Genomic DNA, 26,099 nt, shown 5'->3' with positions numbered 1-26,099 from the left:
AAACTTTCAAAGAGGTCGTTCACAGGATCTCCAGGAAACAAGTCAGATTTATTAAGTACAGAAGCTTATTTAGAGTATTTCAGTCTGTTCATAGCTGATAACATGTTAGATGCCATTGTGACTGAGTCCAGCAAACAGCAAGTGATCCACCAGCACACACTAAACCTCTATTCCAAGTTGCATATGAGGTCTGATGTTAGTTTTGATGAACTGCTGGATTTCTTTATACTTTTAATTTCTAAGATTTAACATTACACATTAGTATTTCATTATTTAGTTGGTCCAAAACAAACACAAATATGACCTTATCTCTAAGTACATCCTGACAGTTTCACTCTCTTTAGTGAGCAAGCATAGAAAACAGCGCAATTCTATAAGCACAATAAATACTGTGACAAAAAAATACCAAAACCCCCAAGAAAGCTGCATATTTCTTGTTAGATGTGGTTTCCAAGACGATTACCTTTTCTTGTGGGCAAAGAATTGGGGATAACCTTCTAATTAGCAGGATGCTAGTGCATTTAATCATTTTGTTTCTGAACACAAGCAAGCTAAAAGATCATTACTAGCGCATTACCAAAAGAAGATGTGAAAATTGGAAACATCACTCATTGACTTTAATGTGAGCTGACTTTTCTTTCTTGTATATGCAAATTTTAATTATGAATGGTGCTTGCTGCACTTAAACTGAAGCAATATTCAAGTTAATTTAGAATTCTGGTTGTATACTTCTCCTTAAGGCAATGCCGAATAATTTAATTTTATGGTTCTGGGAGAGGTACAATTTTAAAAGCACCACTACACTGTACACTTATGAAAAAAATTTAACTTAAAATACAGAATAGTGGTTTTTATGAAAGTGCTTTACGTTTTAATGGGTATTACTTAAATGCATTTATCTGGTTTATAATTTTATTTCCATTATCATCATTTTAGCAATTAGGATGAAGCAACAAATATTGTTAACATTAATACATTTAATTTTCAATCTACATTGCTGTTTCAAGGTATAAAACAGTAACATCACTATATATAAAATGACTTGGGCACATATCTAATGATTATGAATAGCATGCTAATAAATCATGAAAAAGAGGATGACCTAATTTTTGAGCAATGCTGCCTCCTGGTCAGCATATTTAATTGGCAATGTTCTCAATCCAAACTGAATCAAAAATGTTGCCACTATCGAAATACTGAATTTGCACTACTTACTGTACTTACCTGCACCTTATATTGTCATTTTGAAATTTATTATAGTTTAATTTATGTAACACATATCCCATTTACAATATTAAAGCACTGCCTGCATGTATAAATAAAATGCATAAAATGTAAAACAGAACACACTGGTGCCTGATCCAGCATTATCTCCTGCCTTGTATCAATGAAACCTGGATAGCCTCCTACTTCATCATGATCCTTGTTTGGATTAAACAGCTTGGAAAATAGATGGATAACACTTAATAAAACATGAATCACACAATAAAGTATAAATACCTGATACTATATATATATATATTGTTTACGGTACATATATATCTTATTTCATACAGTATACTGTCTGAACTTCCTGCCTATCCATTAACCCTTGCATCAGGAACTAAGCACTCCCTTTCACACATTATACCACTTTTACATTCTTTTCTTCTTCCTGGACTCTCCTTCATCCATGTGATCTTTCATTCCCCACTTAAATCTTTACTCAATTACTTATCTGCACTTGTATTACCTGCACTTGTATCCCCAGAGTCACTTCAAGATTGACTCAGTTTTTATTTCTGAGACATGAGGCCAAGGCATGCTGTAGCACATCCTGTCACCCCTACACTGATGAACCTTCAGCTCTCAGCGGTGTGTTCACCAATGGAAGCTACAGGATCCCTCCTCTTCACATCAGAGACCTTGAGCTGTTGCATGGCAATTAGGCAGTAGGTACTGGAATACAGCCAGCTCTTCCAAAATTCACTCTTGAATCATGAGACTAGCTTTAACTTTTTCAGCTGGCTGCCACATACTCCACATGCCGGCAAGGTGTTTTTACACCTTTTTACCAGTCTTTCTGACCTTCATCTTTCTCTTGGCAGAGGGTCAGGTTATCTGTCCCCTGGCACCCTAGGAAAATAGGCCATACATATGACCAATCTGCATCTCTCTCCCTTTTTCAGTTGTTTTCCTATATTCTTGCCTAGTTCCCTTCCAAGGCACCCAACACACGTACATTATGTACTGCCTACTCTTGGCACCTGTCTTTCCATAATAGCCTGTGCTCGACCCATCTTTCCCACTGTCCACGTTGGTCTTTTCTCTTTCTCTTTTTTTTTCTGAGGTCTCCTGGTGAAATCTGGATATGCCCAACTTTGTGGTGACCACTTGCCAGCTACACTGTCATACTGTATGCCAATATCATGAGAAAAGATAAGTGCTACATCTTGGTTAGTCAGACAATTGCAAATTTCACTGTACATGACAATAGTTCTCTCTTTTTCAATTCGCTGACTTTAGGTATCATAACAGACTAACTGTATTATGTAGTCCTGTTCAAGTATTAAAATGGTGATAAGCAAAACATAGCAGATTTTACTTCGTCATTTTTATTGAACCAAAAAAAGGAACATTAAGTACATCCTTTATGTTTCAGTGTCAATTAAGAAAGTACATAGTTTGAGAAAGGAACTGTAAGCCAAGTATGCAAATGGATGATTGTGTATAAACACTAATGGTTAAAAGTTGCCCAGAAATGTTCATGTTTTTGAGGAAAATTGGTACTTTTTTATTAAAATACCATTTAACTGATTCACAAATATAGCCAAGATATTACTAGTATTGATCTATTGCATGGTATAACTTTTATTTAGGAAAAGAATGTGTTTATGTAGAAAGCTATTTTGTTTTGGCCATTTCTGGTCCAAGAATACAACTTCAGGAATTCTAGCTCCTTGCCACTCAAGGAAAGACAACTAACTTAATTTATTGAACAGAATAACAGGTTTCAGCAAATTACAAAGGTTTCTCTAATATCCAATTAGCATTTAATCATGATTAATTATGGATGTGCTAACAGAGTTCATCATTAGGAAACTGGAATAATGGCTGCTAAAAATGGGGCTTTGCAGACATAGCTGAATAATAAATTATAAATCAGATGTTTCAAGCAATAATAGCAATTTGCAACATTGGTAATTTCTTGGCTATATTTTAAAATTAGCTTGATGGTACCCTGCTAAAAAACTATCAATTTCTATCAAAAACGAAAATTTCTGGGTGACCCCAAACTTTTGACCATTAGTGTACATACTGATATATTGAGACACACTGGGCATGTTATGATATACTGCTGTGCTAGCTTGTGTTTATTATTTGTTCTAATATGATGGAAGTCTGAAGCTACATTGGTTAATTATAATTTTAATATCTGTCATCCATTCTAAGATCTAATTTCAAGCAATGCAAACAGCCTATCCTCTATATGTTACAGGAATGCATTATACTAACACAATGGTTCTTCAGCCTAGGAATAATAGAACAGGGTAGCACAGTGCTTCAGTGGCTAGTATAGCCACATCACAGCCTCGGTGTGTTGGATTCTGGGCTTACTGCAGGGCTTCACAGGTTCCTCCTTCCATATTCTATACAGTATATGTGCAGGCTACACTGATCAGAGACTTTGAATGGGCCATTTTGTGTCAGTTGTCCTATGATGAATTTCTACCACATCAAAAATTCAATCTTGCTTTGCACCCAGTACCGATCTGGTACCGTGTGATTATATAATGGATAGTTAGACCAAGTAGCATTTTTGTAATAGCTGTAAGATCATTGTTTTAATTTTGTTTATTCTTGAAGTTTTAAGAAGATCTGCTCACAAGGTTTTATTTTTATTTAAGTAGTTTAATTATTCATATTATTTAAATTTTAAGTTGGTCAATAACTAGCAAAGTCTGCGGTGGTCTTCATCACATGTGACGTCAGAGCAACAGGCCGGTAGTCGTTTAGCTCACTAGGACGTGGTACCTTTGGGACTAGGGTGATACAAGATGTTTTCCAAAGTCTCGGGACTCTCCCCTGTTCCAGTTTGAAGCCTCCTTCTGAGCTGGACTTGGAGTTCCTTCTGCACGTGCTTGAGCTCATGCTGATCACCGTCTTTAAAAGCCCTTTTCTTCTTGTTCAAAAGGCCCTTGATGTCACTTCTAATCCTTGGCTTGTTGTTAGCATAACAGCGTAGTGTTCTTACTGGAACTACAATGTCCATACAGAAGTTGATGTAATCAGTTGTGCAGTCAACAGCCTCTTCAATATTTTCACTATGTGATACCTGCAGGATATCCCAGTCAGTGGTTCCAAAGCAGTCTCTCAGAGCGTGCTCTGCCTCAGGGGACCACTTCCTGAATGAGCGTGTGGTTGCAGGTAGCTCCCTCACTCTCGGTTTGTAGTGAGACTGAAGCACAACCAGTTTATAATCTGCTTTCCCAAGTGCGGACAGTGGGGTGGCGCTGTATGCGTCTTTAACGTTTGCATACAGTAGGTCGATAAGTAAATTAGTAAATGAACACTGTACAACAGAAAGCAGAAAGGTGAAAAAGAATGGGCTCCCAGGTGTGATAAATCCCATGTATTGCTGTTACAGCAGAGAGTTTGCAGTAGGTACACTAGCACAATGCCGGAGTTGCACTGGTAGTCGGAGGGATCTTTTATGCTTTGCGCTGGTAGTAGTGGCAGAAGGCAGAGCAGTAGGCAGAGTCAAACTGGGGCCATTGCTTTTTTTTCCAGGTTGGTGACAAACAGATGTGATTTCTCTGGTCTCATCCTTCTTGTGTTCCCTTTAAGTTAGTTCCCACAGAGTAAACTAATTGGTCACGCTGTAGACAACAGAATTTTTTCAAAAATTAACCAACCTATGCATTATGTTGAATGTTTTTTCTTGTTTACTTTACAGGCACCTGCAAAACATGGAGGGCATTCTTCAACTAAGTATTGGGAGCTTTCATCCATCCCTTCATCCTGTAACCCGATTAATCCAATTCAGAGCATTCAAAATGACTCTTATTATATCTGGATTGCTTGAAGGAAGAAACTTCTACAGGTAAGAAGGCACATCCGTCAGCATTTAACCTTTGTGAATAATTGATCCAGATTTTTGCAATGATCTGTGAAGAGATTCCTGAATTACTTAATGCACTTACTCTTGCTTTGAAAAGGATGATTATTACAAACAAAAATGCTAATTTGTACTATTTAAGACATGATGAGAAAACTGATTTAAATAAAACTTCAATGAATGATTTAAATTAACCTTTCATTTTGTTCTGGGACTGGCAAGCTTGTTGCTCTTGTAAGGCAAGTAAACAAAAAATCCAAATATTTTATTGCAATTTTAACATGTTGCCCGCATCCTATAATAAAATTATTAACCTAAGAGATCTTTGTGCCTTTATTCAGCTTGCCAGCAGGAATGAAACTGGTTTTGAATTATATGTATTTTTTGTGTGTATTTCTTGTGAAACTAATAACAGAGGCTCAACTTCTTTAATAAATATAAGTAAGAGAGTTAGAGAAAGAGAGTTGGTAAGCAATATACAGACCTACCAACTCATTGAGATGGGGACTGCTGCCTCACGACTCCAGAGCCTGAGGGTCTGTTCCTGGTCTGGTCATTCCCTGTGCAAAGTTAATAATTTTCTCCATGTGAGGTTTCCATCCATCCATCCATCCCACTATATCCTAACTACAGGGTCAGGGGGGTCTGCTGGAGCCAATCCCAGCCAACACAGGGCGCAAGGCAGGAAACCAACAGGCAGGGTGCCAGCCCACTGCAGGACACACACACACGCACGCACACCAAGCACTCACTAGGGACAATTTACAATCGCCAATGCACCTAACCTGCATGTGTTTGGACTGTGGGAGTAAACCGGAGTACCCAAAGGAAACCCACACAGACACGGGGAGAACATGCAAACTCCACGCAGGGAGGACCCGGGAAGCAAACCCGCGTCTCCTAACTGCGAGGCAGCAGCGCTACCACTGCTCCACTGTGCCGCCCCATGTGAGATTTCTTCATTCATATTTCAAAAGCTTGCACTTTAAGTTGATTGGAAACACCAAACTGATCAAATATAAATCAGTGCAGATATGTAAGTCAGTTTGCTCTATAATGGACTAACATCCCATCAAGGGCTGATTCCTGTTCCAATTCTGTGTGAGTAGGCTGCAATTCCCTGTAACCCTGAAATGCATGCTGGGAAAATGAATGAATTACTGAACTCCTTATGAGAATGACAAAATGTCTTCTGTCTCCTAAGAAGGCTGCGTCACTTAATCCTCAAGAACACCAAGATAAATCTGCCTTCTCAGCTGCAAACATCTTGTATTCCAAAGTCTTTTTTTATATATTTATGGTTCTTTCTAAACATTTTTAATGTCACATGTCCTGTTTAAGCAATTGCTCCAAAATACTGATGTTTCCTGGCCACTACAAATTTTGATGTAGCGTAGTCTTAACTAAGGATCCATACGTGAACTACAGGGAAGCTGATTTTAACAAGCACCGTGCTAATGGAAGGCCATTCTAGGTTCTTTCACAGGCTATATAATCTAGACTGGAGCACCCATTTAATTCCTGCCTCTGTTACTTCATTTATATGTTGAAACTGCCTATAAGCAAAGGATTGTGCCATTTTTTTATTTTTTTGGAAATCAGAACATTGCAATAGGATACTACTTGATCAAACATGTAATAATAATAGTAACATAACAGATACTGTACAACCATTTACTTCAAAAATTAACACGAAAAAATGAAAACTAGAATTGCAAAGAAAGAAAGAAAACAAAACAAAATTTAATCTCCACTCGAGATAGAGTAAAAAGAAAGAAACACAAGGAAAACAAATTCAACAGTCCCCACAGGTTTATTGTAAAATAAAATTACTTACCATAATTCTTGCCACATTTTAAAAAAGGTTTTGGACATATCTTCTGAAAGAAAATTTGATTTTTTTTCTCATTTGAGATAATAAAAAATGCCACTTACCCATTGAATTATAGAAAATGGGTTGGGATTCTTCCAGTTGAGCAAGATAAGTCTTCATGCTAGTTGTACAATGTAGACCAGGGGTCTCCAACCTTTTTTCTCCTGACATCTACTTATACAAAATGAAAATGGCCGAGAGCTACTCATGTTTTCTAATGTTTATTCTCATAGCTTATTTCAACCCAAACAAACTGAATAAGCTTTGCCTGAACATTTACAAAATGTTGGTGTCCACAACTCACATTTTCCATAAAAATCTCAAAATATATTTACTTTACCTGCAAATGCATGTTGTATGTTTGTATGCATTTTCTAGTGTATCTCACACCATTGAATTAAAACATAAATGCTGTCAAAACAAAACAATGAAATTACAAGTACATACAGTAGATATTACTTACTTACTTGTCATTTTGTTACATGTCACAGGCTCACTTCACAAGAGTATTCACATGTCCAGTTGCATGTGTGATGTGTTTTTCAGTTAGTCAGATGGCTGGCACTGCATGGAGTCAACAAGAGAGGTGTATGGTGAAGTGTAGCCACTTAGATTCACTCTTATGGAGTCATTTAAAAGTTTATCTGTCAGTTCTGAACTTCGATTTCATGACATTCATGTCAGAAATGACAGACTCAAAGAGGTATGTAGACCCCAACCAAGCAAACATTTTCTGAGCTGCTTGGTGAAGATCCCTGTAGTTATCTGGCTCTACTAAGCTCCAGAAATGCCAAGAATGTTGTTGAGACTTTAACTGCACATTATTTTGAAGGTTTATAACCTCAATTTCCATTTCTATAGCATCAACACAAAAAAAGATCAGCCATCCGTCCTGAAATCTCACTTATGTCTACATAAATGAAGGGGTTGACCATAAATGTCACACAGGGCTCAAGTCACTGAATCTGTCTGCAAACTCCTGTCCAAGCCTTGACAAGAGGTCACAATACTTGGAAACATTTAAAATGCTGGCTGCACCTGTGTGACTTTCCAAAATCTTTGACACAGAGGGGAAGTGCTCAAACCTTTTGTTTTTCACTTGTTGGAAGTACAATGACAGTTTTGCACTGAATGCCTTAACTACGATGGCCCCATTGAATGTGCGCGTCACCTTAAGTGTGCGTGTCTCCTTGTTTAATTGTGTGTGTCATACCTTTAAATTTTTTGTCACTTGCTCTTCGGGGCCACTATACTTAACAGCACTGATCATATCAGTTATGTTTTTATCTTTGCTTTGTAACTGTGGGTTCAGGTAGTTAATTTTCTCAGTTACATCTGTCAGAAAACCAAGATCAAGCAGCTACTTTGCATCAGATAATAAGGCAATATCTTTCTCCCTTGTTTCCATAAAAGTTTTGATTTCACCCAGCAAGGAAAGAAAGTGCTTTAGTATCTTACCCCGACTTAGCCATCTGACTTCAGTGTGGAAGAGGAGATCCCCGTACTCCGCATAGCATTCCTCCAGGAACAGCTTGAATCTCTGGTGTTGCTTTGCCTTTGCTCGAATGTAGTTGATGATCTTAACAAGAAGCACCACAACATGGTCAAATTCCATAACTTTTGGGCATATAGCCTATTGGTGAATGATGCAATGATAGTTCAGAAACTTAGGAAAGTCCCAGTCCACTTTGCAGTGCTCAATTAAACCTGAGTGACGGCCTGTTATATCAGGTGCTCCATCACAGACACCAACTTTAAAACAGGGATATTTTTTCTACAAAGTAGTCCTTCACTGCATTGTAAATATCAACTCCCCTGGTTGTAGTTTTCAGTGGAATTAAGGTCAAAGACTCTTCTTAAGTGGAAAGGTCACCAAACACAATCCGAATAAAAACAGCCAGCTGAGCTGTATCACTGGAGTCGACAAACTCATCACACTAAATTGAAAACCATTTGCACCTCTGCATGTCCGATTCCAGCTGTTTTACCGAATCCACAGACAGCACAGACACTCTCCTTGCCACAGTATTTGCACCAAGTTGTACATCAGTGATAGCAGACAAAAATTTCTGTCTTATTTTTATAGTCCCTGAATAACGATTCAGACACCTCAGTCATCGCCATCTTTTCAATCCCGCTAACGTCAAAGGGCTTTTTGTGCTTCATTAAGATGTACACCACTTTAAATGAGGCATCTTTCGCTGCATTGGCCTTCTTCGTATGTTTGATGAACAGAGACTGTTGTCTTTGAAGCATTGTTTTTAGCTCCTTTATCTTCTCTTTTTGTAGACTGCTACCTGCAGGAAAGTCCTGTGAAAAGTTGCTGTGGACCTTGATGAAATGGTGCTGCAGGTTACATCTCTTACTGACTGACATGCTTGCACCACAGATCAGACACACACATTTATCATTTACATTTGTGAAACAAAACTCTGTTTCCCACTCTTCGTAAAAATAGTATGTTTTTAGCCTCTTATTGGTATGGGTACCTGCCACGGCCATGGTTGCTGCCCATCTCACATCAGCACTGACTCATCAAGACTGACGACAGTGCAACTGTTTGATTGACAACTAATTGGCAAATAATCATTTTATGTAAGAAGGAGTTGGGGAACCTATGAATTTGATTGGATATACAGTACAGGCCAAAAGTTTGGACACACCTCCTCATTCAATGTGTTTTCTTTATTTTCATGACCATTTACATTGGTAGATTCTCACTGAAGGCATTAAAACTATGAATGAACACATGTGGAGTTATGTACTTAACAAAAAAGTTGAAATAACTGAAAACATGTTTTATATTCTAGTTTCTTCAAAATAGCCACCCTTTGCTCTGATTACTGGTTTTATTTCAGGTGACTACCTGTTGAAGCTCATCGAGAGAATGCCAAAAGTGTGCAAAGCAGTAAACACATTGAATGAGGAGGTGTGTCCAAACTTTTGGCCTGTACTGTACATTTAAGTTGGTTTTCCAAGTGACTAATCAAATTTGACCAATCAAGTTTTCAGATCTATGTAGGATTCATTAACCCATTGGCAAGCTACTTGGAAAGGGGTTGCGAACTACTGGTAGCTCTTGAGCGATGTGTTGGATACCACTGGTGTAGACTATTACAATCAGCTTTTCCCCATGTACTTTAATGCTACCAAATGTGGCTGTTAAATGATTAGGAGTGACTAGGACACCAAGAAATTCTGAGATGTATGTTAAAATTTTTGTCCAGAATGTTACTTTAGTGCATTCCCAGAATATGGCCTAGTGATGCTGGAGCTAAATGGCAAAGCTCATAGTTTGAGTCTACCTCTGAGGATATTTTAGTCAATTTCAAACAAGATAAATATTACTGATGAAAGACCTTTATTTGGATTATGGAATTATTGGCCCATACAGAACTAGAGCATATTTTATGTACCATAAGCTCCACTCCTTTTCTGAGATGCCGATTGAAAGGTAACTTTCACACCATTACCTAGGATCTTTGAATGGTAGTGTGATAAGAGGTCTGTGGTGAAGCATGATATTGAAATAAATTATCCGGTCCCGGAGCATTCAGGCTGTGAATGGGTGCAGGTCTGCGCATGCTGTCGCCACTCCAGGCTTGACTGGTATGTTTGGCTGATTGCGCATTCATGTGCAAATACGAGTGAGTAGGTCAGGTGCCTCATTTACGCATCATAGCTGGTGGAGGACAACACCTGCACCCAGTCGGGGAGAATAAATGGAGCCTGTGTGGCAGAGAGGGGAGGAGATTGGAAACAAAAAGGAGAAGAAAGACAAAAGAGGATACAGGATGAGAAAAAGGCAAGATGGTGGGGAATCTGTGTCATGAGGAAAGGAGGAGGGTGGTTGAGAGTATTGCCCTATGGAAGTGAGCGCAACGCCTACAGTTGAGTATTGGGTTGGAGATTGGGCTCTCCTTAAAACAATGCAAAAGAGTAGGAGTGGCCCCATTGTATGGCATCTGCCTCTTTACATTGACAGACTGACTAAGGGAGGCATGTGTGTGGTTTGGTTGGGAATCTTACAGTTTATGACGGACTAGCAGTGGTACCCTGAACCTGGGATGAGTGGATGGAAAATGCACTGGGGCTTGAGTTTATTTTAAATGGATGGACAGATTCCTGCCATGATTTTAACCTTATTTTTATTGGATCTGATTATATGTATTTTAACCTTGTTAGGTGATGTATGACTTTGCTTTTATGGATTATTTATTTATTGATGGATGATCTGTTTTTGCACTGCACTAATGAGTACTGTTTGTTTTTACTAAAAGAACACCCAGAATCATCGCACATTGTGTGTATATAAATACAACACACATGAACCTTGTAAGCAGCACACACAAGAACATTAGAACTATTTTGACGAGAAAAGGCTATTCAACCCAGTAAACTCGCCAATTTTGTATACTTACATTTTTCTGAAAAAACAATGACTTCAGATTTAGAGGTATCTGAAATTGTAATCTCTCTTGCACTAATTAATACTTTATTGCATGTACCAGTGACTCATTGTTTGAAGAAAAAAATTCCCAGCATTTGTGCAAATTTTGCTATTTTCAACAGTGTCACTATGTTTTTGTTAAATAATGAATTTTAAAATAACAGCAGGGATCCACTGTTCATCATGTTAAACACTTCAATCATGTCACCTCTTGATCTCCTGTTGCCTAAACTGAAAAAATGGCTCCTTCAATAGCTCTTCTTAGCTCATACCTTATAGTTATGGAATCAGCCTAGTTGCTCTTCTCTGAACTTTCTGCAGTGCTGCTATGAGTTTTTTTGTAATATAGAGATTAAACCTGAACACAGCACAGTAGGTGAGGCCTCGCTAGTTCATTATGTAGCTTAAAATAAAAACATAATTGTGATGGCACTGCTGAATGAGCCACATAATATCTTCCATGGGTTTTAATGTTGCTGACTGGCATTTATTTCTGATGCCATGATATAATTGATGCCCTACCTCTACCTGTTGTCTGGATCCAAAATAATTCCACCTTTAGATAGATAGATAGATAGATAGATAGATAGATAGATAGATAGATAGATAGATAGATAGATAGATAGATAGATAGATAGATAGACCGTTCGTTTGATCGATTGATCTAACGAACAAACAAAATTTATTTCTCTCCAGGGAGAAATTTGTCTTTTTACAGAACCTCTTTAAATGAATAAAAAAATAATTATACACAAACACTTTAGTGTGAACACACACCAGAAAGACAATAAAGAAAAGAAAATTAGAAAGAAAGATCTGACTTTTCAATACAGTACCAGTGGGGCATTATGCACATGTTTTGCTGTTGGTATAAAGGAGCCCCAGAAGCATTTCTTGACAAACTTCAGCTGAATAATTCGTTGGCTGAAAGTCCTCAGTATTAGTGTGTCAGAGAGAGGATGTGCAGCATTGTTCATAATGGCACTCGGTTTTGTTTTAGTCCTCTCCTTTTCTTCTGCCTCCAGGGGGTCCAGAATACATCCTATAAATAAAGTTTGCCCCTTTAATTAGCTTGTTGAATCACTGGGTCTCTCTTGAAGTGATGTTACCAGCCCAGCACATCCTCTTTAATAAAACCCCTGTGTGCGTCCAGGTGTCCATGTGTGTGTGTCTTCGGGTGAAGTGCTCATGCGCGGGCCGCGTTGCGCATCGCATCGCACCATGCCCCGCCCATGCACACGGCACTGTGGACACACACACTGGAAGCTGGGCACACAGTGAATGGCCTAGCCGCTGCTGCGCATGATAAGTAAATAAAGGACAACATTGCTGGGGAGAGTGCTGATTGGGTAGTCACGGCCGCGCACATAAAATCCATTGCTGTAGAGACGGCACACATACAATAATCAGCTGCACACCAGCACAGATTAAAATACTTGCTGGGGAACTAAACAGTACTTGCTGGGGAGACACCACGAGCACAATTATCAGCTACACTCCACACATTAAATCAGTTCCTGGGAACACTCTGCTGATTGCCCAATGTTGTGACAGAAAATTAAAGTCATATTACGGACAACAAAGCCAGTATTACTGTCAGAGAAAATTACAGGCATTTTACGAAAATACAAACCAGTATTACTATGAGAGAAAATTAAAGACACACAATACAGTGACACATATAACAGCCACATACAAGCCAGTATTACTGTAAGAGAAAATATTACGGACATATCTACTAACAACATGCCCCCCAAAAAAAAGGACAAAAGACACAGACAATCAAATTCTATATAAGCAACATCTCCTGGAAGAACGGTCAGTTCAACAAGTAAACATCAACAAAAGAAAAGCTGAAAGACAAAGAAAAATACGAGCATATAGATCGATTGGAAAAAAAAGAAAATGACCATCAGAAAAACGCTAAAAGAGAAAGACTCAGAAGAGCAAACCTTATAAACAGTTGGCATTTACTTGCCAAAACCAGTATTCAGCCACGGTCAGTTATATGTTGCATTATTAAAAGTTAAAAGTTTTCCAGATGTTGTTGTCAAGGTTGTAGATGGTCCTGAACAAGGAAAATTGTTGCCAAACTCAGACAGAATATTTACAACAAGTGTTGTATATAATGAAATTGTATAGAAAAATTTCATGAGGTAAAAAAATAGAAAATTTTACCTAAATATCTTCTTCAGATATTGTGTCTTACAGATTGTGACAAAGTTTTACACTAACACAATATCAATTATACTTACTGTGTTGTCATATAAGTTTCTATTTTATTTTTATTATTATTTTACTTTAGGCAGACTGTTCCTACCAATGTTTATGCACTACTGTTCTAGCACCCATTATTGTAACGGGCTTAATGTCTAGTCATAACATAAGAAATCACACTGCTCATCACAGGGTTATAGAAGATGTGAAGGATCTCACTGCCAAAAATAAAGGAACATTGTCTCCTAAGGAAAAAGAGCCTGCTCTGGCCTTTCAATTATAGTTCTTCTGTGTTCTGATATCAGTCCAACTTGTCATTAATGTAGACCCACAAGTACTTATAGGAGTGCACCACCTCTGCCTGCACTCCATGAATAGTGACCAGACATAGAGGCTGTTTGGTGCAGCGAAGGTCAATAACCAGTTCCTTGGTTTTGCTGATATTAAGATGAAGACAATTTTCTTTGCACCAAGAAACACATTTCTCCACCAGACCCCTATACTCTGTCTCATCTCCTTTATCAATACACACCATTAGTACAGAATCATCTGAAAATTTCTGCAAGTGACATGACCTGGTGTTATATTTATAGTTGAAGGTGTACAGAGTAAACTGAAAAGGAGGTAGGACTGTTCCTTGTGGTACTCCAGTGTTGCTCATATCTGTGTCACAACACACAGTCCTTGAGTCTCACAGACTTTGGTGTGCCTGACAGATAGTCCTTTATCCAAGACACCATAGGCTCATCCACCTGCATATCTCTGAGCTTACCCCTTAACAGGGATGGCCCCGTGGCATTTAAGGTGCTGGAGAAATCAAAAGCCATAATCCTCATAGTGCTGCAAGTTTTGTCCAGGTGAGAATAAGTCTTGTGGAGCAGACAGATAATTGAATCCTCCACTCCAGTCTTTGTCCAATAGGCAAACTGCAGTGGCTCCAAGTGGTCTACCACAAGAGAGCTCATATAGTCCAGGACGAGTTTCTCAAAGGCCTTCATGATGTGAGGTCTAAGATGTGAGTTGTGGTTTAAGCTGTTAGGCTCTTGTCTGTCCTTCACTCCTGCACCCTGTTAATGTCATTTGGTGCACTCTTCCATTCTATTTTGTTCTATGCTGCTTCCTCCCATATTTTAGTGTCAATGCACTTTAATTCATCTGCAGGATATTCCACACTATATATACAGGTATATATTATATATAGCATATGTACAGTATAATAATTGTAATGCATGTTGTCACAATGCAACTTGTAAGAATAGGACTTGAAAATCAAGGAATCCATATTATATGGCCTAATGTATACAAAGCCATCCAAAGTATTCTGCCAGTACCAGCATTGTGCTCCAGAATTTAATTCAACAGGGCACTTTGGCATGGAGAAATATGACAATTGCTGATTTAATGGCCTTACAACGGAGAGTCATTCTGATTGATATGTGTCCAGAGCTACTGTTACTAGCTTTTTCTAATGAGATGCTGCATTCTGAAATTACCCTCATCATGGCCATTATAAGCCTTACTCACATTGTCCTTTACAGGGCAGCAGATATGCATAAAGAGAGCAGAGGGACAAAGGACATGTCAAATGTCTGATAGGTGCCTGAGTTTTTTTAATAAAAGCATGTAGTTAGACTCTGATGCATAAATTAGGAATATCAAGTCATTTGGAAAGTTGCATCCCTGGACACATAAAACTAAAGAAAACAGACAAAAAAAGTGCTCACTCCCATTAAATATAAGATCTGAGTGTGAATGTAATGAAAAACAGCTAATTATCATGAAAATAAATAAGAGATCTCAAAGAGTGAGGTGAGAGGCAAGGCATACAGTACATATGGAAAGATGGTGACAGGCAGCCTAGCAAAGAATTCTCTTCTTGTAAAAATGGAATGGCACAATGGTTTTTCTGATTATTTATAGTGATGTTTTCTCTCTGTGTTTGCTTCGTTTGTATGTATATTAGAGGAGAACATGGCAAATACATAAATATGCTGAGAGATACACTCATTGAACAAACTGTTAGGGTTGCAATAGTAATTCTCTATAGGGCCTCCTTTTGCTCTCAAAACATCCTCAGTTCTTTGTGCCTGGATTCCACAATATGTTTGGAAACACTCCTTTAAGATTCTGGTCCATGTGGACATGATTGCATTACACAGTTTCTGCTGGTTTGTCGGCTGCAGATTCATGCTGTGAATCTGCTGTTCAAGCACATCCCAAAGATGTTTTATTGGATTCAGATCTGGTAACTGAGAAGGTCACTAAAGAACATTGAATTCACTATGTTCATGAAATCAGTTTGGGATGACTTTTGCTTTGTAGCATAGTGTGTTATGCTGCAAGTAGTTATTAGATGATGGGTAAATTGTGGTCATGGTGGGAATGCACTTGGTCAGCAACAACACTCAAATAGGATGGGGAATTCCAGCAATGATTGATTGGTAGTAATGGGTCCAAATTGTACCAAGAAAAATCATTCCCCAAAACTTTACACCACCACCACCAGCATGGACTGTGGACACAAAGCAGGTTGGGTGCATGAATTCATGCTGTTGGAGCCAAATTCTCACCCTACCATCTTTGTGTCTCAGAATAAATTGAGATTCATTACACCAGGCTATGCTTTTCCTGTCTTAAATTATCCAGTTTTGCTGAGCCTGTCCCCACTACAACTTCAGCTTACTATTTTTGGTTGACACGAGTGGAATCCAATGTGGTGTTCTCCTGTTCTAGTCCATATGCATTAACGTTGAATGTTTTGTGAATACTGAACTGCTTATCTGCTCATCACAGTTGTACAGAGTGGTTATTTGAGTTACCATAGTCTTTATGTCAGTTCAACCCTGTATGGTCATTCTCCTCTGGCCTATCTCATCAAAAAGATGTTTCAGTTCGCAGAACTACAACTGACTAGATAATTTTGTTTATCGCACCGTTCTGAGTAAACTGGAGACAGTCGTGTGTGAAACACCAAGTGGATAAGCACTTGCAGAAAATTTAAACCAGCTTATCTAGCATCAACAAGAAGGCCACTGAGAACAAATTTTTTCCATTCTGTTGTTTGATGTGAACATTAACTGAAGCTCCTGACCTGTGTCTACTGCCACATGATTGGTTATTAGATGATTGCATTGATAACCAGGTGTATAGGTGTTTCTTATAATTTGTTCAGAGAATGTATATAACAGGGTGGCATGGTGACGCAGTGGTAGTGCTGCTGCCTTGCAGTTAAGGGTTCGCTTCCCGGGTCCTACCTGAGTGGAGTTTGCGTGTTAGGTATAGGTGCCCACTGGGTGCTCCGGTTTCCTCCCACAGTCCAAAGACATGCAGGTTAGGTGCATCGGCGATCCTAAATAGTCCCCAGTGTGTGCTTGGTGTGTGGGTGTGTGTGCCCTGCGGTGGGCTGGTGCCCTGCCAAGGGTTTGTCTCCTGCCTTGCACCCTGTTTTGGCTGGGATTGGCTCCAGCAGACCCCCATGACCCTGTAGTCAGGATATAGAGGGCTGGATAATGAATGGATGGATGTATATAAACCAATATTTGTTTAATGCAGTGACTTTCAGTGCTAGCACTATGTCAAGTGATTTTACAGTCAAATGTATCATAGTTCTTTATATAAAATATAAATATCACCAGCACAAGGGAGTTAAATGGTTTACTCACAAGTGGTTTTTTAGCAAACAGGACAGGTAGGATGGTGATTTTGACCTGCTGCCATAGGATTTCTAATGTGACATTTTAAACATATGCATATAGGCAGAATGGGCTTGTATTATGGATAAGGTTATTTGTAAACAAATTGCCTGAACCTTTTACACTAAACAATATATACAAAAAAAACGTATTCTGAGTGCTAAATTAGGTTAGCGAAGAGAGTTTGTTTTTAAGCGTATCTGTTTTTGTTTTTTGTCAGACAGAAAAGCTGCGTTCGCCAAATTAGCTTCCGCGCATAAACTCGAATTCCCACATCACATACACTGACAGAGAAGATCGGCTTTATCATATCGCACTTGTACACCGGTGATTGTTACCGCTGTTGAGAGCGGCGACCACGGGGCAGGAGTGACGTCTAAGGGGTTCCCCGGAGATTCCCCAGCCTGCTATCCACGCCCCCAGAGTGGCGCTGTCCAGCACTACTGAATTCTGCGAATTGCCGCTGACTGTGAGCGGCAGTCCGCGCTGCTGTTGGATGAGAAAGACTGCTCGACAGTGGTGTTAAGAAGAGGCAGAAAGGGAAAGTAAAATGTGGACGGTAGTTCAGTTCGTGTGGTTAACCATTGCCTTCAAGTAATAACGTCTTACATTTTTAAAATTATTTTTAACTTGCCTTTTTTTCAATTTATAGAAGATACAGCTAAGACATTCACTGGCTAATCATTTTATTTGCAGTCATGTGTTGGACTATTTTGATACTGTGCTTACTATCTACGGTTTGGGGAAATAAAACCGACCTCAGGAAGTCTTTCTTCTACGGACACGTGTTTGAAAACTCGCCACCCGGGTCCAGCGTAAACGGACTAACCATTCCCGTAAAGCGAATTAACCAGCAAAAATGGTGTTCCGAGACTGGTGGGCTACACCTGAGACTGACGGGAGAGGGGAGCAACGCTTTTCACTTATACAACCACCATAAGCATGGCCACATCCTCATGAAGACAGCCAGGATTTTGGACAGGGAAATAAAATCAGTATACACCTTGCGCTTATGCGTGTGTTGTCAAAGTTGCTTGACAGCGGAAAGTCCCGCAGCCGAAGTCGTCTCTATAAAAGTTGATGTGCTGGACACAAACGACCACCAACCTGCTTTTAATGAGAGCCGTACCAAAATCGTGCTGGCCGATTCCACAGCTCTGAGGTCCAAGGTGTATCAGGTAACGGCCAGCGACTCCGACACTGGCAAGAATGCAGAACTGTTTTACTTTACGCTTCCGAAAAACGGTCTTTTTTACGTAGTCCCCAAAACTGGCGAAGTCATATTGGTGGATTCAATACTAGGCAGACTGACCCCGATTAAGTTCAACATTTACGCCAGAGATCACGGCCATCCAATTCTAACCAGCCAAAAACTGGAGGTTGAAATTTGGCCCCGACAGTTGCCTGCGCCTGACCTAAAGGGGAGCGGAAAGGGTCTGCTGAGGAAAAGAAAGTCTTTACTACAGTCTGAGAACCCGGTGGTCGTCACTGTGTCCGAAGACGCAAGCATCGGCTCTGTGGTCATGAGTTTAAACCCTGTCAGGTTTCAGGCAGCTAGCTTCGAGATGGTATATCCAACGGCAGACAGCGTCCCGGTGACTGTTGGCAGGGATAGTGGGGACATCGTGATATCCCGGAGACTGGACAGAGAAACGCAGTCCGTGGTGGAAATCACAGTTAAAATCCAGGACAAGCGAGGTACCAATATGCACTTGGCAATTTTTACTTGTTCAAAGGATAAACAGCCCCTTCGTCCTACCCCCCTTTATGTTATTGTGACACCCCTAGAAGTTCCTATTTTAGTGTGTATTAAATGAAGCAGTGCCCTGTCAGGATTTTAGCACACCAGTGCATTTCATCGCCTCAGAGGTATGTGTTTTACATGCGAAGGAAAACCTCGTAAGGTTTAAAATGGGCACACACATGAATAAGCTGTTTGTTTTTATGTTTTGACTCTTGAAAGATTTGACATGAGGCTCCATAAATTGTTGTTCGTTCTGACTTTACTCAGATCTATCTGTCAATGTATCCATCTATCTATCTGTCTAAACTGGACATTTATTTGGAATAGTTCAAATCAACACATCGTCAGAGACGCTTATTAAAATTACATTGCGTTTTACGTGATTCTTATATCCATCGATTTTTCTAAAATCACATTTTTTGTTAAAAGATATCCGTTAAGGGGGGTCATTCCGCCGCCCAGTTTTAATCGGCCACGAAACAGTCGCGTGTCTGTCGCATGGCACACACGCTGGGCCTATTAAGCAAGCATGTAATACTCTGGGGTGCACACAGAAAAGGCCCCCCGATGGAGCTGACGATACAGTGTTTAGCACTGCGGTGCCGTGCCGTCACTTTTACTGTTTATTAGTTCATAAAAATGGATGGATGCGTGGATGGGTTTGCGGGTGGCTAATCCAATTTTCAACGCAAGCTTCGCGCTTATTGGCTCGCTGTCCCTGGAGAGGGATTTAAAAGTGAAAGTTGCTGAAGTTTTAATCAATCACCTTTTGAAAAATGCAGACCCCATCTTTTCATAACGGTTATCCGTTATTATATGAACATTGTTTTGGTTAGAGTAAGTTCACAGACTTCACACAGCCAAGTCCCAACACACACACTTACTGCTCTAATCAACTCACTGCAGCGGTACAGCTTGAAAACCAGTACTGTAATTGCTTATTTTTTGAGGTCGAGCTTTAAGGAAAAACGGGGGAAATATTACTTCCATTCTGCTTTTACTTCACTTGGAGCAATTCACATAATGTGGCCTCCATAATGCAACAGCAGAATAATGTTTCATTGTCCTAATTTTACATCGTGAAAAATCTATGAGTGTATTACCCTTCAAAAATCAATCAGAGGCTCTGGAATAAAAAACAGTCGTCGATTAACACGATCATTTTGACCTTTGTAAATGCTGCAAGAGATTCAATGTCTGGACCAGTCTTTTAAAACAATCTTTAAAAAATGGCAGTGGAAGTTTACTGGGCATCAATAAGAAATTGGTGGTTGGTTTATTGGAAAGTCTATCCATTTGTTTTGGGCTCGTGGATTTAGGTTTCCATTCATAAAATGGAGTTTGAGTTTGTCCCCTCGCCTGTTTTTTTTTCCTTCTTCCCTATGAAGAGCCTTGGTTCAGTAGTTAGTGCAAGGTTTGAATCATGCACTCTTAAAAATAAAGGTGCCAAAGTGGTCATTCACAAAGATGCCACAGGGGAACCATTTTTGGTGTCCAAAAGACCCATTCACATGAAAGTTTCAGAAAGAACCCTTATTCATTTAGATCCGTAACGGGCTCAATACAGTAAATAGACATGAACAGATAGGAACAGATTTGTGAAGTACAAATGGGTTCCTGATTTTTAAAAGGACTCTTGCTGCATATAATCGCATAAGCTTTTTCCTACTTTTCTTGATCTATTAGTGTCCTGCTTGGTAGCCCAGCATACATTAAATACTTCATTTTCTCCTTTGCTATATGTTAGAAAGTTTTTCAAACCAAGTTCATATGCAAAGAAAAATTTCCGCAGTGAAATTGTGCTTTGTCCAGCAATGGCTCTATACGAGGAACCACGTAACCCACTAGCGAACCATTAAGTGTCATTAAAGCACCAGTAATTCTAAGAATGTAAACTTTCTACCTGTGACTTTCCTCCGGGTTTTCCTTCACACGTCACAAAGACGTGCACCTGTATTCTAGACGGTGACAGACTAGCGAAATGCCCGCAGTTGGCTTTCGTGTTGGCACACGATGTTGTTCTCCATCCTCAACTGGCTAAGTAGGTTAAACAAATGGATGGATGAAGAGCAATTGTATTGTCAACCTTGCATTGTGGTACTGTTTTCCTGTCTCCTTTTTATGTTTCAGTGAGCGCACGGTTGCTCAGGACCCTTTAGTTAAGCAGCTCCTTGGACGGTACTGTGTAACTTTACCAACACAGTTTGTGCTTGAGTGCGCCCAGCGATGGACTGGAGTCCCATCAGATTTGGCACTTCATAAACTGCTGTTGCGGTAGGCTCTTTATTGGAAAAGAGGGTCCGTATGCGAGATGAATTGATGAAATAATGCATGAATTTATCCTTTTGCCAATTGCGGTATGCAACAAATTACTTTGCGTACGGCGTACAGCTGAACACTACAAAGATTTTCAGAGACACGCCTTTGAACGTCTGCATTATTATAAGGTGTTTCAGCATTCTAACGTTCAAACACTTTGCACTGCACCGTCGTCGCTTGGTATTTTGATAGATCGGTAGCATCCAGAAAATCTGCAAATGCTTTCAATTAACTACTAATAACCGGAGAGCCGCACCGTGTCGCTGCTAACCAGTGCTTCGCCGTGTACCGTCTCAGCTGCTGAAAGGGTTAGATTCTAAAGCCGTACCGGACATTTATTATTATTATTATTATTATTATTATTATTATTATTATTATTATTATTATTATTTGTGATATCACGGACTTCTCCCACATTTCAAAATATGTATATGTTAGTTTAACTAAGAGAATCTGGCTATGACTGAAGGCTGGTAAGCGAGTGTGCCTTGCGATACAATGGCCTCCCGTCCAGACGTTTTGAGAGTAGATAGTGGTATCCCTGGAGGAATACGAACAGGAAATACACTGATGGACATTTTCAGATGTCAAAAAATAAAAAAGCAATTTCGTTGTATCCGATAATCTACCGGGGGTCAAATGCATGGAGGCTGCTGGGAAAAAGGATCACCCCACGTGGGTAGAGGCTCGATTAATCACTTGAGTACATCGAGCCCTACTTTGTCTCCACTAGCATTTCAAAATTCATTCCTTACACATTGATATTGACACAAATGTTGTAGTTGTTACAGCTGCAGCTGCTAGTCGCGTGTATAGGGCGTTCCCCGAATGGCTGAGCCCCCTATGGGAGCGCCGGGCGAGCAGTGAGAACCCGGTTACCCTGTCTAGTCATAACCCGTATTTCTTTAGTTAACCATGTTTTACTGTTTTTGATTTTTTTTTAATACTTCGAACTTATTTTACTTACGGAATTATAACAGGTCTTCCAGATGTTCTTCCAACACACTGACATGATCAAAGAGCTCGAAGGCTGTCTCTGTAAATTTTGTCAAAAGGCAGAACCTTATGTTAAATTACAGAAAAATCAAAGGCTTTATTACTGCGTAAAGGTTTTATATACGCAGGAGACCAATTTAATTTTTATGGTGACCAAAATCTAAAATCATATTTTGCTGAGGTTCATGTGTAATGAACAAGGAGGTTCTGCTTTGTAAAATTTCTGTTTTAAATCCACAGCCTTACTCGCGCTGTATTCCCACTCACAATCTCCAAACAAAAATCATTAAAGGAGCGATTGTATTGATGTGACTTGTTTGTCATGGTTTTAAGTTTTCTTTGCTTATTCTGGTTTTCCTATATTGCTGCTGATGGCCTAAGAAACAAGTCTGAAATTATTTTTCATTTGCTCGCCTCTGGGTATACCCACGTTATTTGATTTTTTTTTTTTTTTTGGAAATCAAAAATGTGATGAAGCTAAACATTATTTCTTCTTGTTTTCTTCAGTGTGTCTAAATGTGAGGCTGACATTTTCCTACTGATTTGCTTTCTCCTATACAGTGTTGGTGGGGATAAAAATAACGTGATTATATCTTAATGTTTTGAATTAATCTGATTATCTCTTGCCTCTTTTTTGCCTTTTGATAGAACTTAAATGAGAACTGTAGACCTCCATTTAGCTTTCTGCAGGACTGAAGTCTGTGGTATGGAAGGGTTAACTGACTTGCTTTGAAGTTCACTCGCAATAAGCTTTTGTTATGGCAAGGCTTTCTATAGCTGGTGCGGAGCATTGGGGAGGTTTTTTATTGAGACCACACAGACAACACATAGCAGCTGCATTCTTAGCCTTGAACATTGAATAACACAGATTTTTTTTTCTGAAATGTTTTTCATGATATTTTAAGAAACAGCAAGGCATTCAAATAAAAAAAAAAAAATAAATAAACAGTGCAAACGAGGGGCACACATTTTAAGAATCCGCTATTCAGTGTGTGAAATTTATATAGTGAAATGCAACTTTGCTTAACTCGAAGTCATTTAATCCAATTCAAGGGCACTTCTTGTTAGCTAATAAACATTTATTTTCTAATTTAACATACTGAATCATTTGCTGCAGGGTTGAAGAATATAGAATGAAAATGTATTAATTAATTCCCAGTGTTTTTTATCAGGAGAATTATCTATTAAGGTTTTTTTTAACATTTAGTAAAGGCAGAAGATACAAGAAATTGTAAAAGTAAAAAGAAGTAAGAACAAATTTAATGTCCAGTGGGACCTTTGTGTATCTCTTAGCTTAGTCCTCTTTTCTAGAAAAAGGAATCAAATTCTTTAGCAGAATGCCATAATAATTGCTAAATGGACAGCTCAAAATACTCTTTTAGCTGTTAGTTAAAACTAAATTAGGGGTGCTGATAGATTTGGTGGAGCACATTGCTGATTGTTTTAAATGTACTTTCTGATTTTTTGGAGGCACAAACATTGAGGTTACTAAACTGCCTTAGCCCAAATTTAGCAGGATTTTATAAGCAACTTGTACAGAAGAGCACTGTGCAGATGCTGATTGCCATGGTGTGTGGTCCAGAATCACTTTGGGGTAGAGATTTACTATTTTTTCATTTCATCAGTGCCCATATAATCAGCCGTGTGGTAATGAAATTCTCACTAGTATAGAACCAAATGTCCCAGGTTTTATTGAAATTTTCTTTTTAAATTCCTAAATGACAGTAAAATGGTCTCTGAGTGTCATACAGGCCACAGATCAGGCTGAGAGTCTTAAGGTTTAATTTAGGCCTTGGCTTTGTTGCCTTTGATGTTTGGGAGGCCCAATCGGAAGATCTTGCCTGCTTAATCCTCTTCAGCCCAGATCCTCTGTGACCTTCCTTCATCTCGAGGCATTAGACATGTAATCCCCTCTCATTCACTTTCTCATATTAGAGATTTGGAGTAGGCGGATGGTAGAGCAGTAGGAGGGAACCCAAAAATTGTTAAGGAAAAAAGGCTAAATCCAGTATTATTAGTTTGCCAGCCGAAAACAGGTCATTGTTATTCATGGGTGATTAAGAACTGCTGTTAATGAGTTGAGGTGATCCTGCTCGCCTCCCACTTTCAAGTTACAGTGGGTAAGGGCACTTGCTGCTTCTTTATCAAGATGACCTGTGATCTCTGTAATTGCGGATATGCTTATTTCTTCTGGGTTTAAAGGGATGATCTCCTTATAAGAGCAAGAACAGCTGCTTTCAATCAAATTGAGAACATGGTTCTCATGACAGCTTCCAACATGTGTCTTTATGTGACACAATCAGGAATGTGTCAGCAGAGCTGGCAGAGAAGTGCAATACATTGCATTTTCTTTCTTTCTTTCTTTCTGAGAAAACTCCTGAGAAATTCTTTCTTAATAATTTTACAGTATACAGTATTTTCTTTGATTAAGCAATTAACACAACTCTGAAGTATACTCTCAGTACTGCATTTTCTGAAGACTGGTTAAGTACAAGCAGGTTTTCTTATTAATTAATAATTCTGAGTGCTTTTGGATGTCTCATCTTAAACGGTTTTCATTTTACAATTTGAAATATGATTAAGCAATTATGTGGCAGGGAAGTATAAAAAAATAGAAATAGAAACAGTTGAATCATTTTTATCTATATTTAATTCTAAAAAGTCTGGATTTCCCTCTTATTGAAATATGCAAGTTTTTATATTATAAAGATGATTAAATATTTGAAAAGCTGTGAAATATATTCTTACTAATAAGTATTCTGCAAACTGGTACCACTTTCTTTCATGCTTGTTTCAGGAAAGCTAATGCTTTGTACAAAACTCTATAAAGCTAATCTGGGTAGTGACACCATTATTGATCTACAGGAGGCACTTATAGGAGGGGTCGCTCAAGACCTTGTGTTCAAGCTAACAAATCTTATTACATTTTTTGGAACTCCCCAGTTTTTCTTTAACACATTATGTTGTATTCTCATAAAACTACTGAAGAGGACAGCCATTGTGGTCCTCTTACTACAGCACTGCATTGAGGGGAACCTGCAGAAACAGCTTTATGCCACTAGGGGAGTTTTTGCCTATGTGACATTAGGAGCTGATGGGAGTAGTACTGCAATATATTTTAAAATTCTTTCTTTCCATGAGATCCAGGGATGTTATAGTGGCAGTGGCAAGGCTTTTAATAATAAGGGGAAGGAACAAGGGCCGGGTTGTTTAAAATTGAGTGTACTAAGAAGGTAATCAGGGAGATCTGTTGATCAATAAGTGTGTTACCAGGGGCAGATCGTCTCTGAAACTAATGAAGCTTAAACTTCAGGTCCTCGAATCCCAAGGGCAACTTTAGTCCACATTACTTAAACATTTTGGGTGTCTTCTGCATGGGAAGAGAGAGAGGTTAGGAGCACGCGCTGATACAGCATATTGCCACCCCCACCACATGACAAACCAACTCAGGATTCAGATTAGGACCCTAGTGCAGCTTTGCAACGGGTGACACCTCAGCACCACACTAGTTCAGATGTAGTGGAACAGTGTGCCACCAACCCCTAAGTTTTTCCCTGCAGGTTGGAAGGGCCTACATGCAGGGATGGATGCAGATTAACGTCATGCCCAGGATGGAGCAATTGCAGGTTAAGGACATTGCTTAAGGGCCCAACAGAACAAATTCCCTTTTGGCATTTAGGGGATTTGAACCAGCAACCTTCCAATTGCCA

The 26,099-nt window shown here is 39.2% G+C and overlaps 1 protein-coding gene across 1 annotated transcript in view; it reads left to right on the top strand.

Annotated features, from left to right (window-relative positions):
• The first annotated feature begins 17,827 nt into the window (after positions 1–17,827).
• si:ch211-186j3.6 (neural-cadherin) overlaps positions 17,828–26,099 on the top strand; it is a 631,501-nt gene continuing 623,229 nt past the window's right edge. Inside the window, exon 1 of the mRNA XM_039763170.1 lies at positions 17,828–19,028. Coding sequence (XP_039619104.1) covers positions 18,029–19,028 — 1,000 coding nt within the window. The 5' untranslated portion in view covers positions 17,828–18,028. The remainder of the gene's footprint in view (positions 19,029–26,099) is intronic.

This window comes from Polypterus senegalus, chromosome 9 (assembly GCF_016835505.1).
Source record: "Polypterus senegalus isolate Bchr_013 chromosome 9, ASM1683550v1, whole genome shotgun sequence".
NCBI classification, from domain to species: Eukaryota; Metazoa; Chordata; class Cladistia; order Polypteriformes; family Polypteridae; genus Polypterus; species Polypterus senegalus.
Note: the sequence above shows the minus strand (reverse complement) of the source record. Positions and strands in the feature narration are given on the sequence as shown.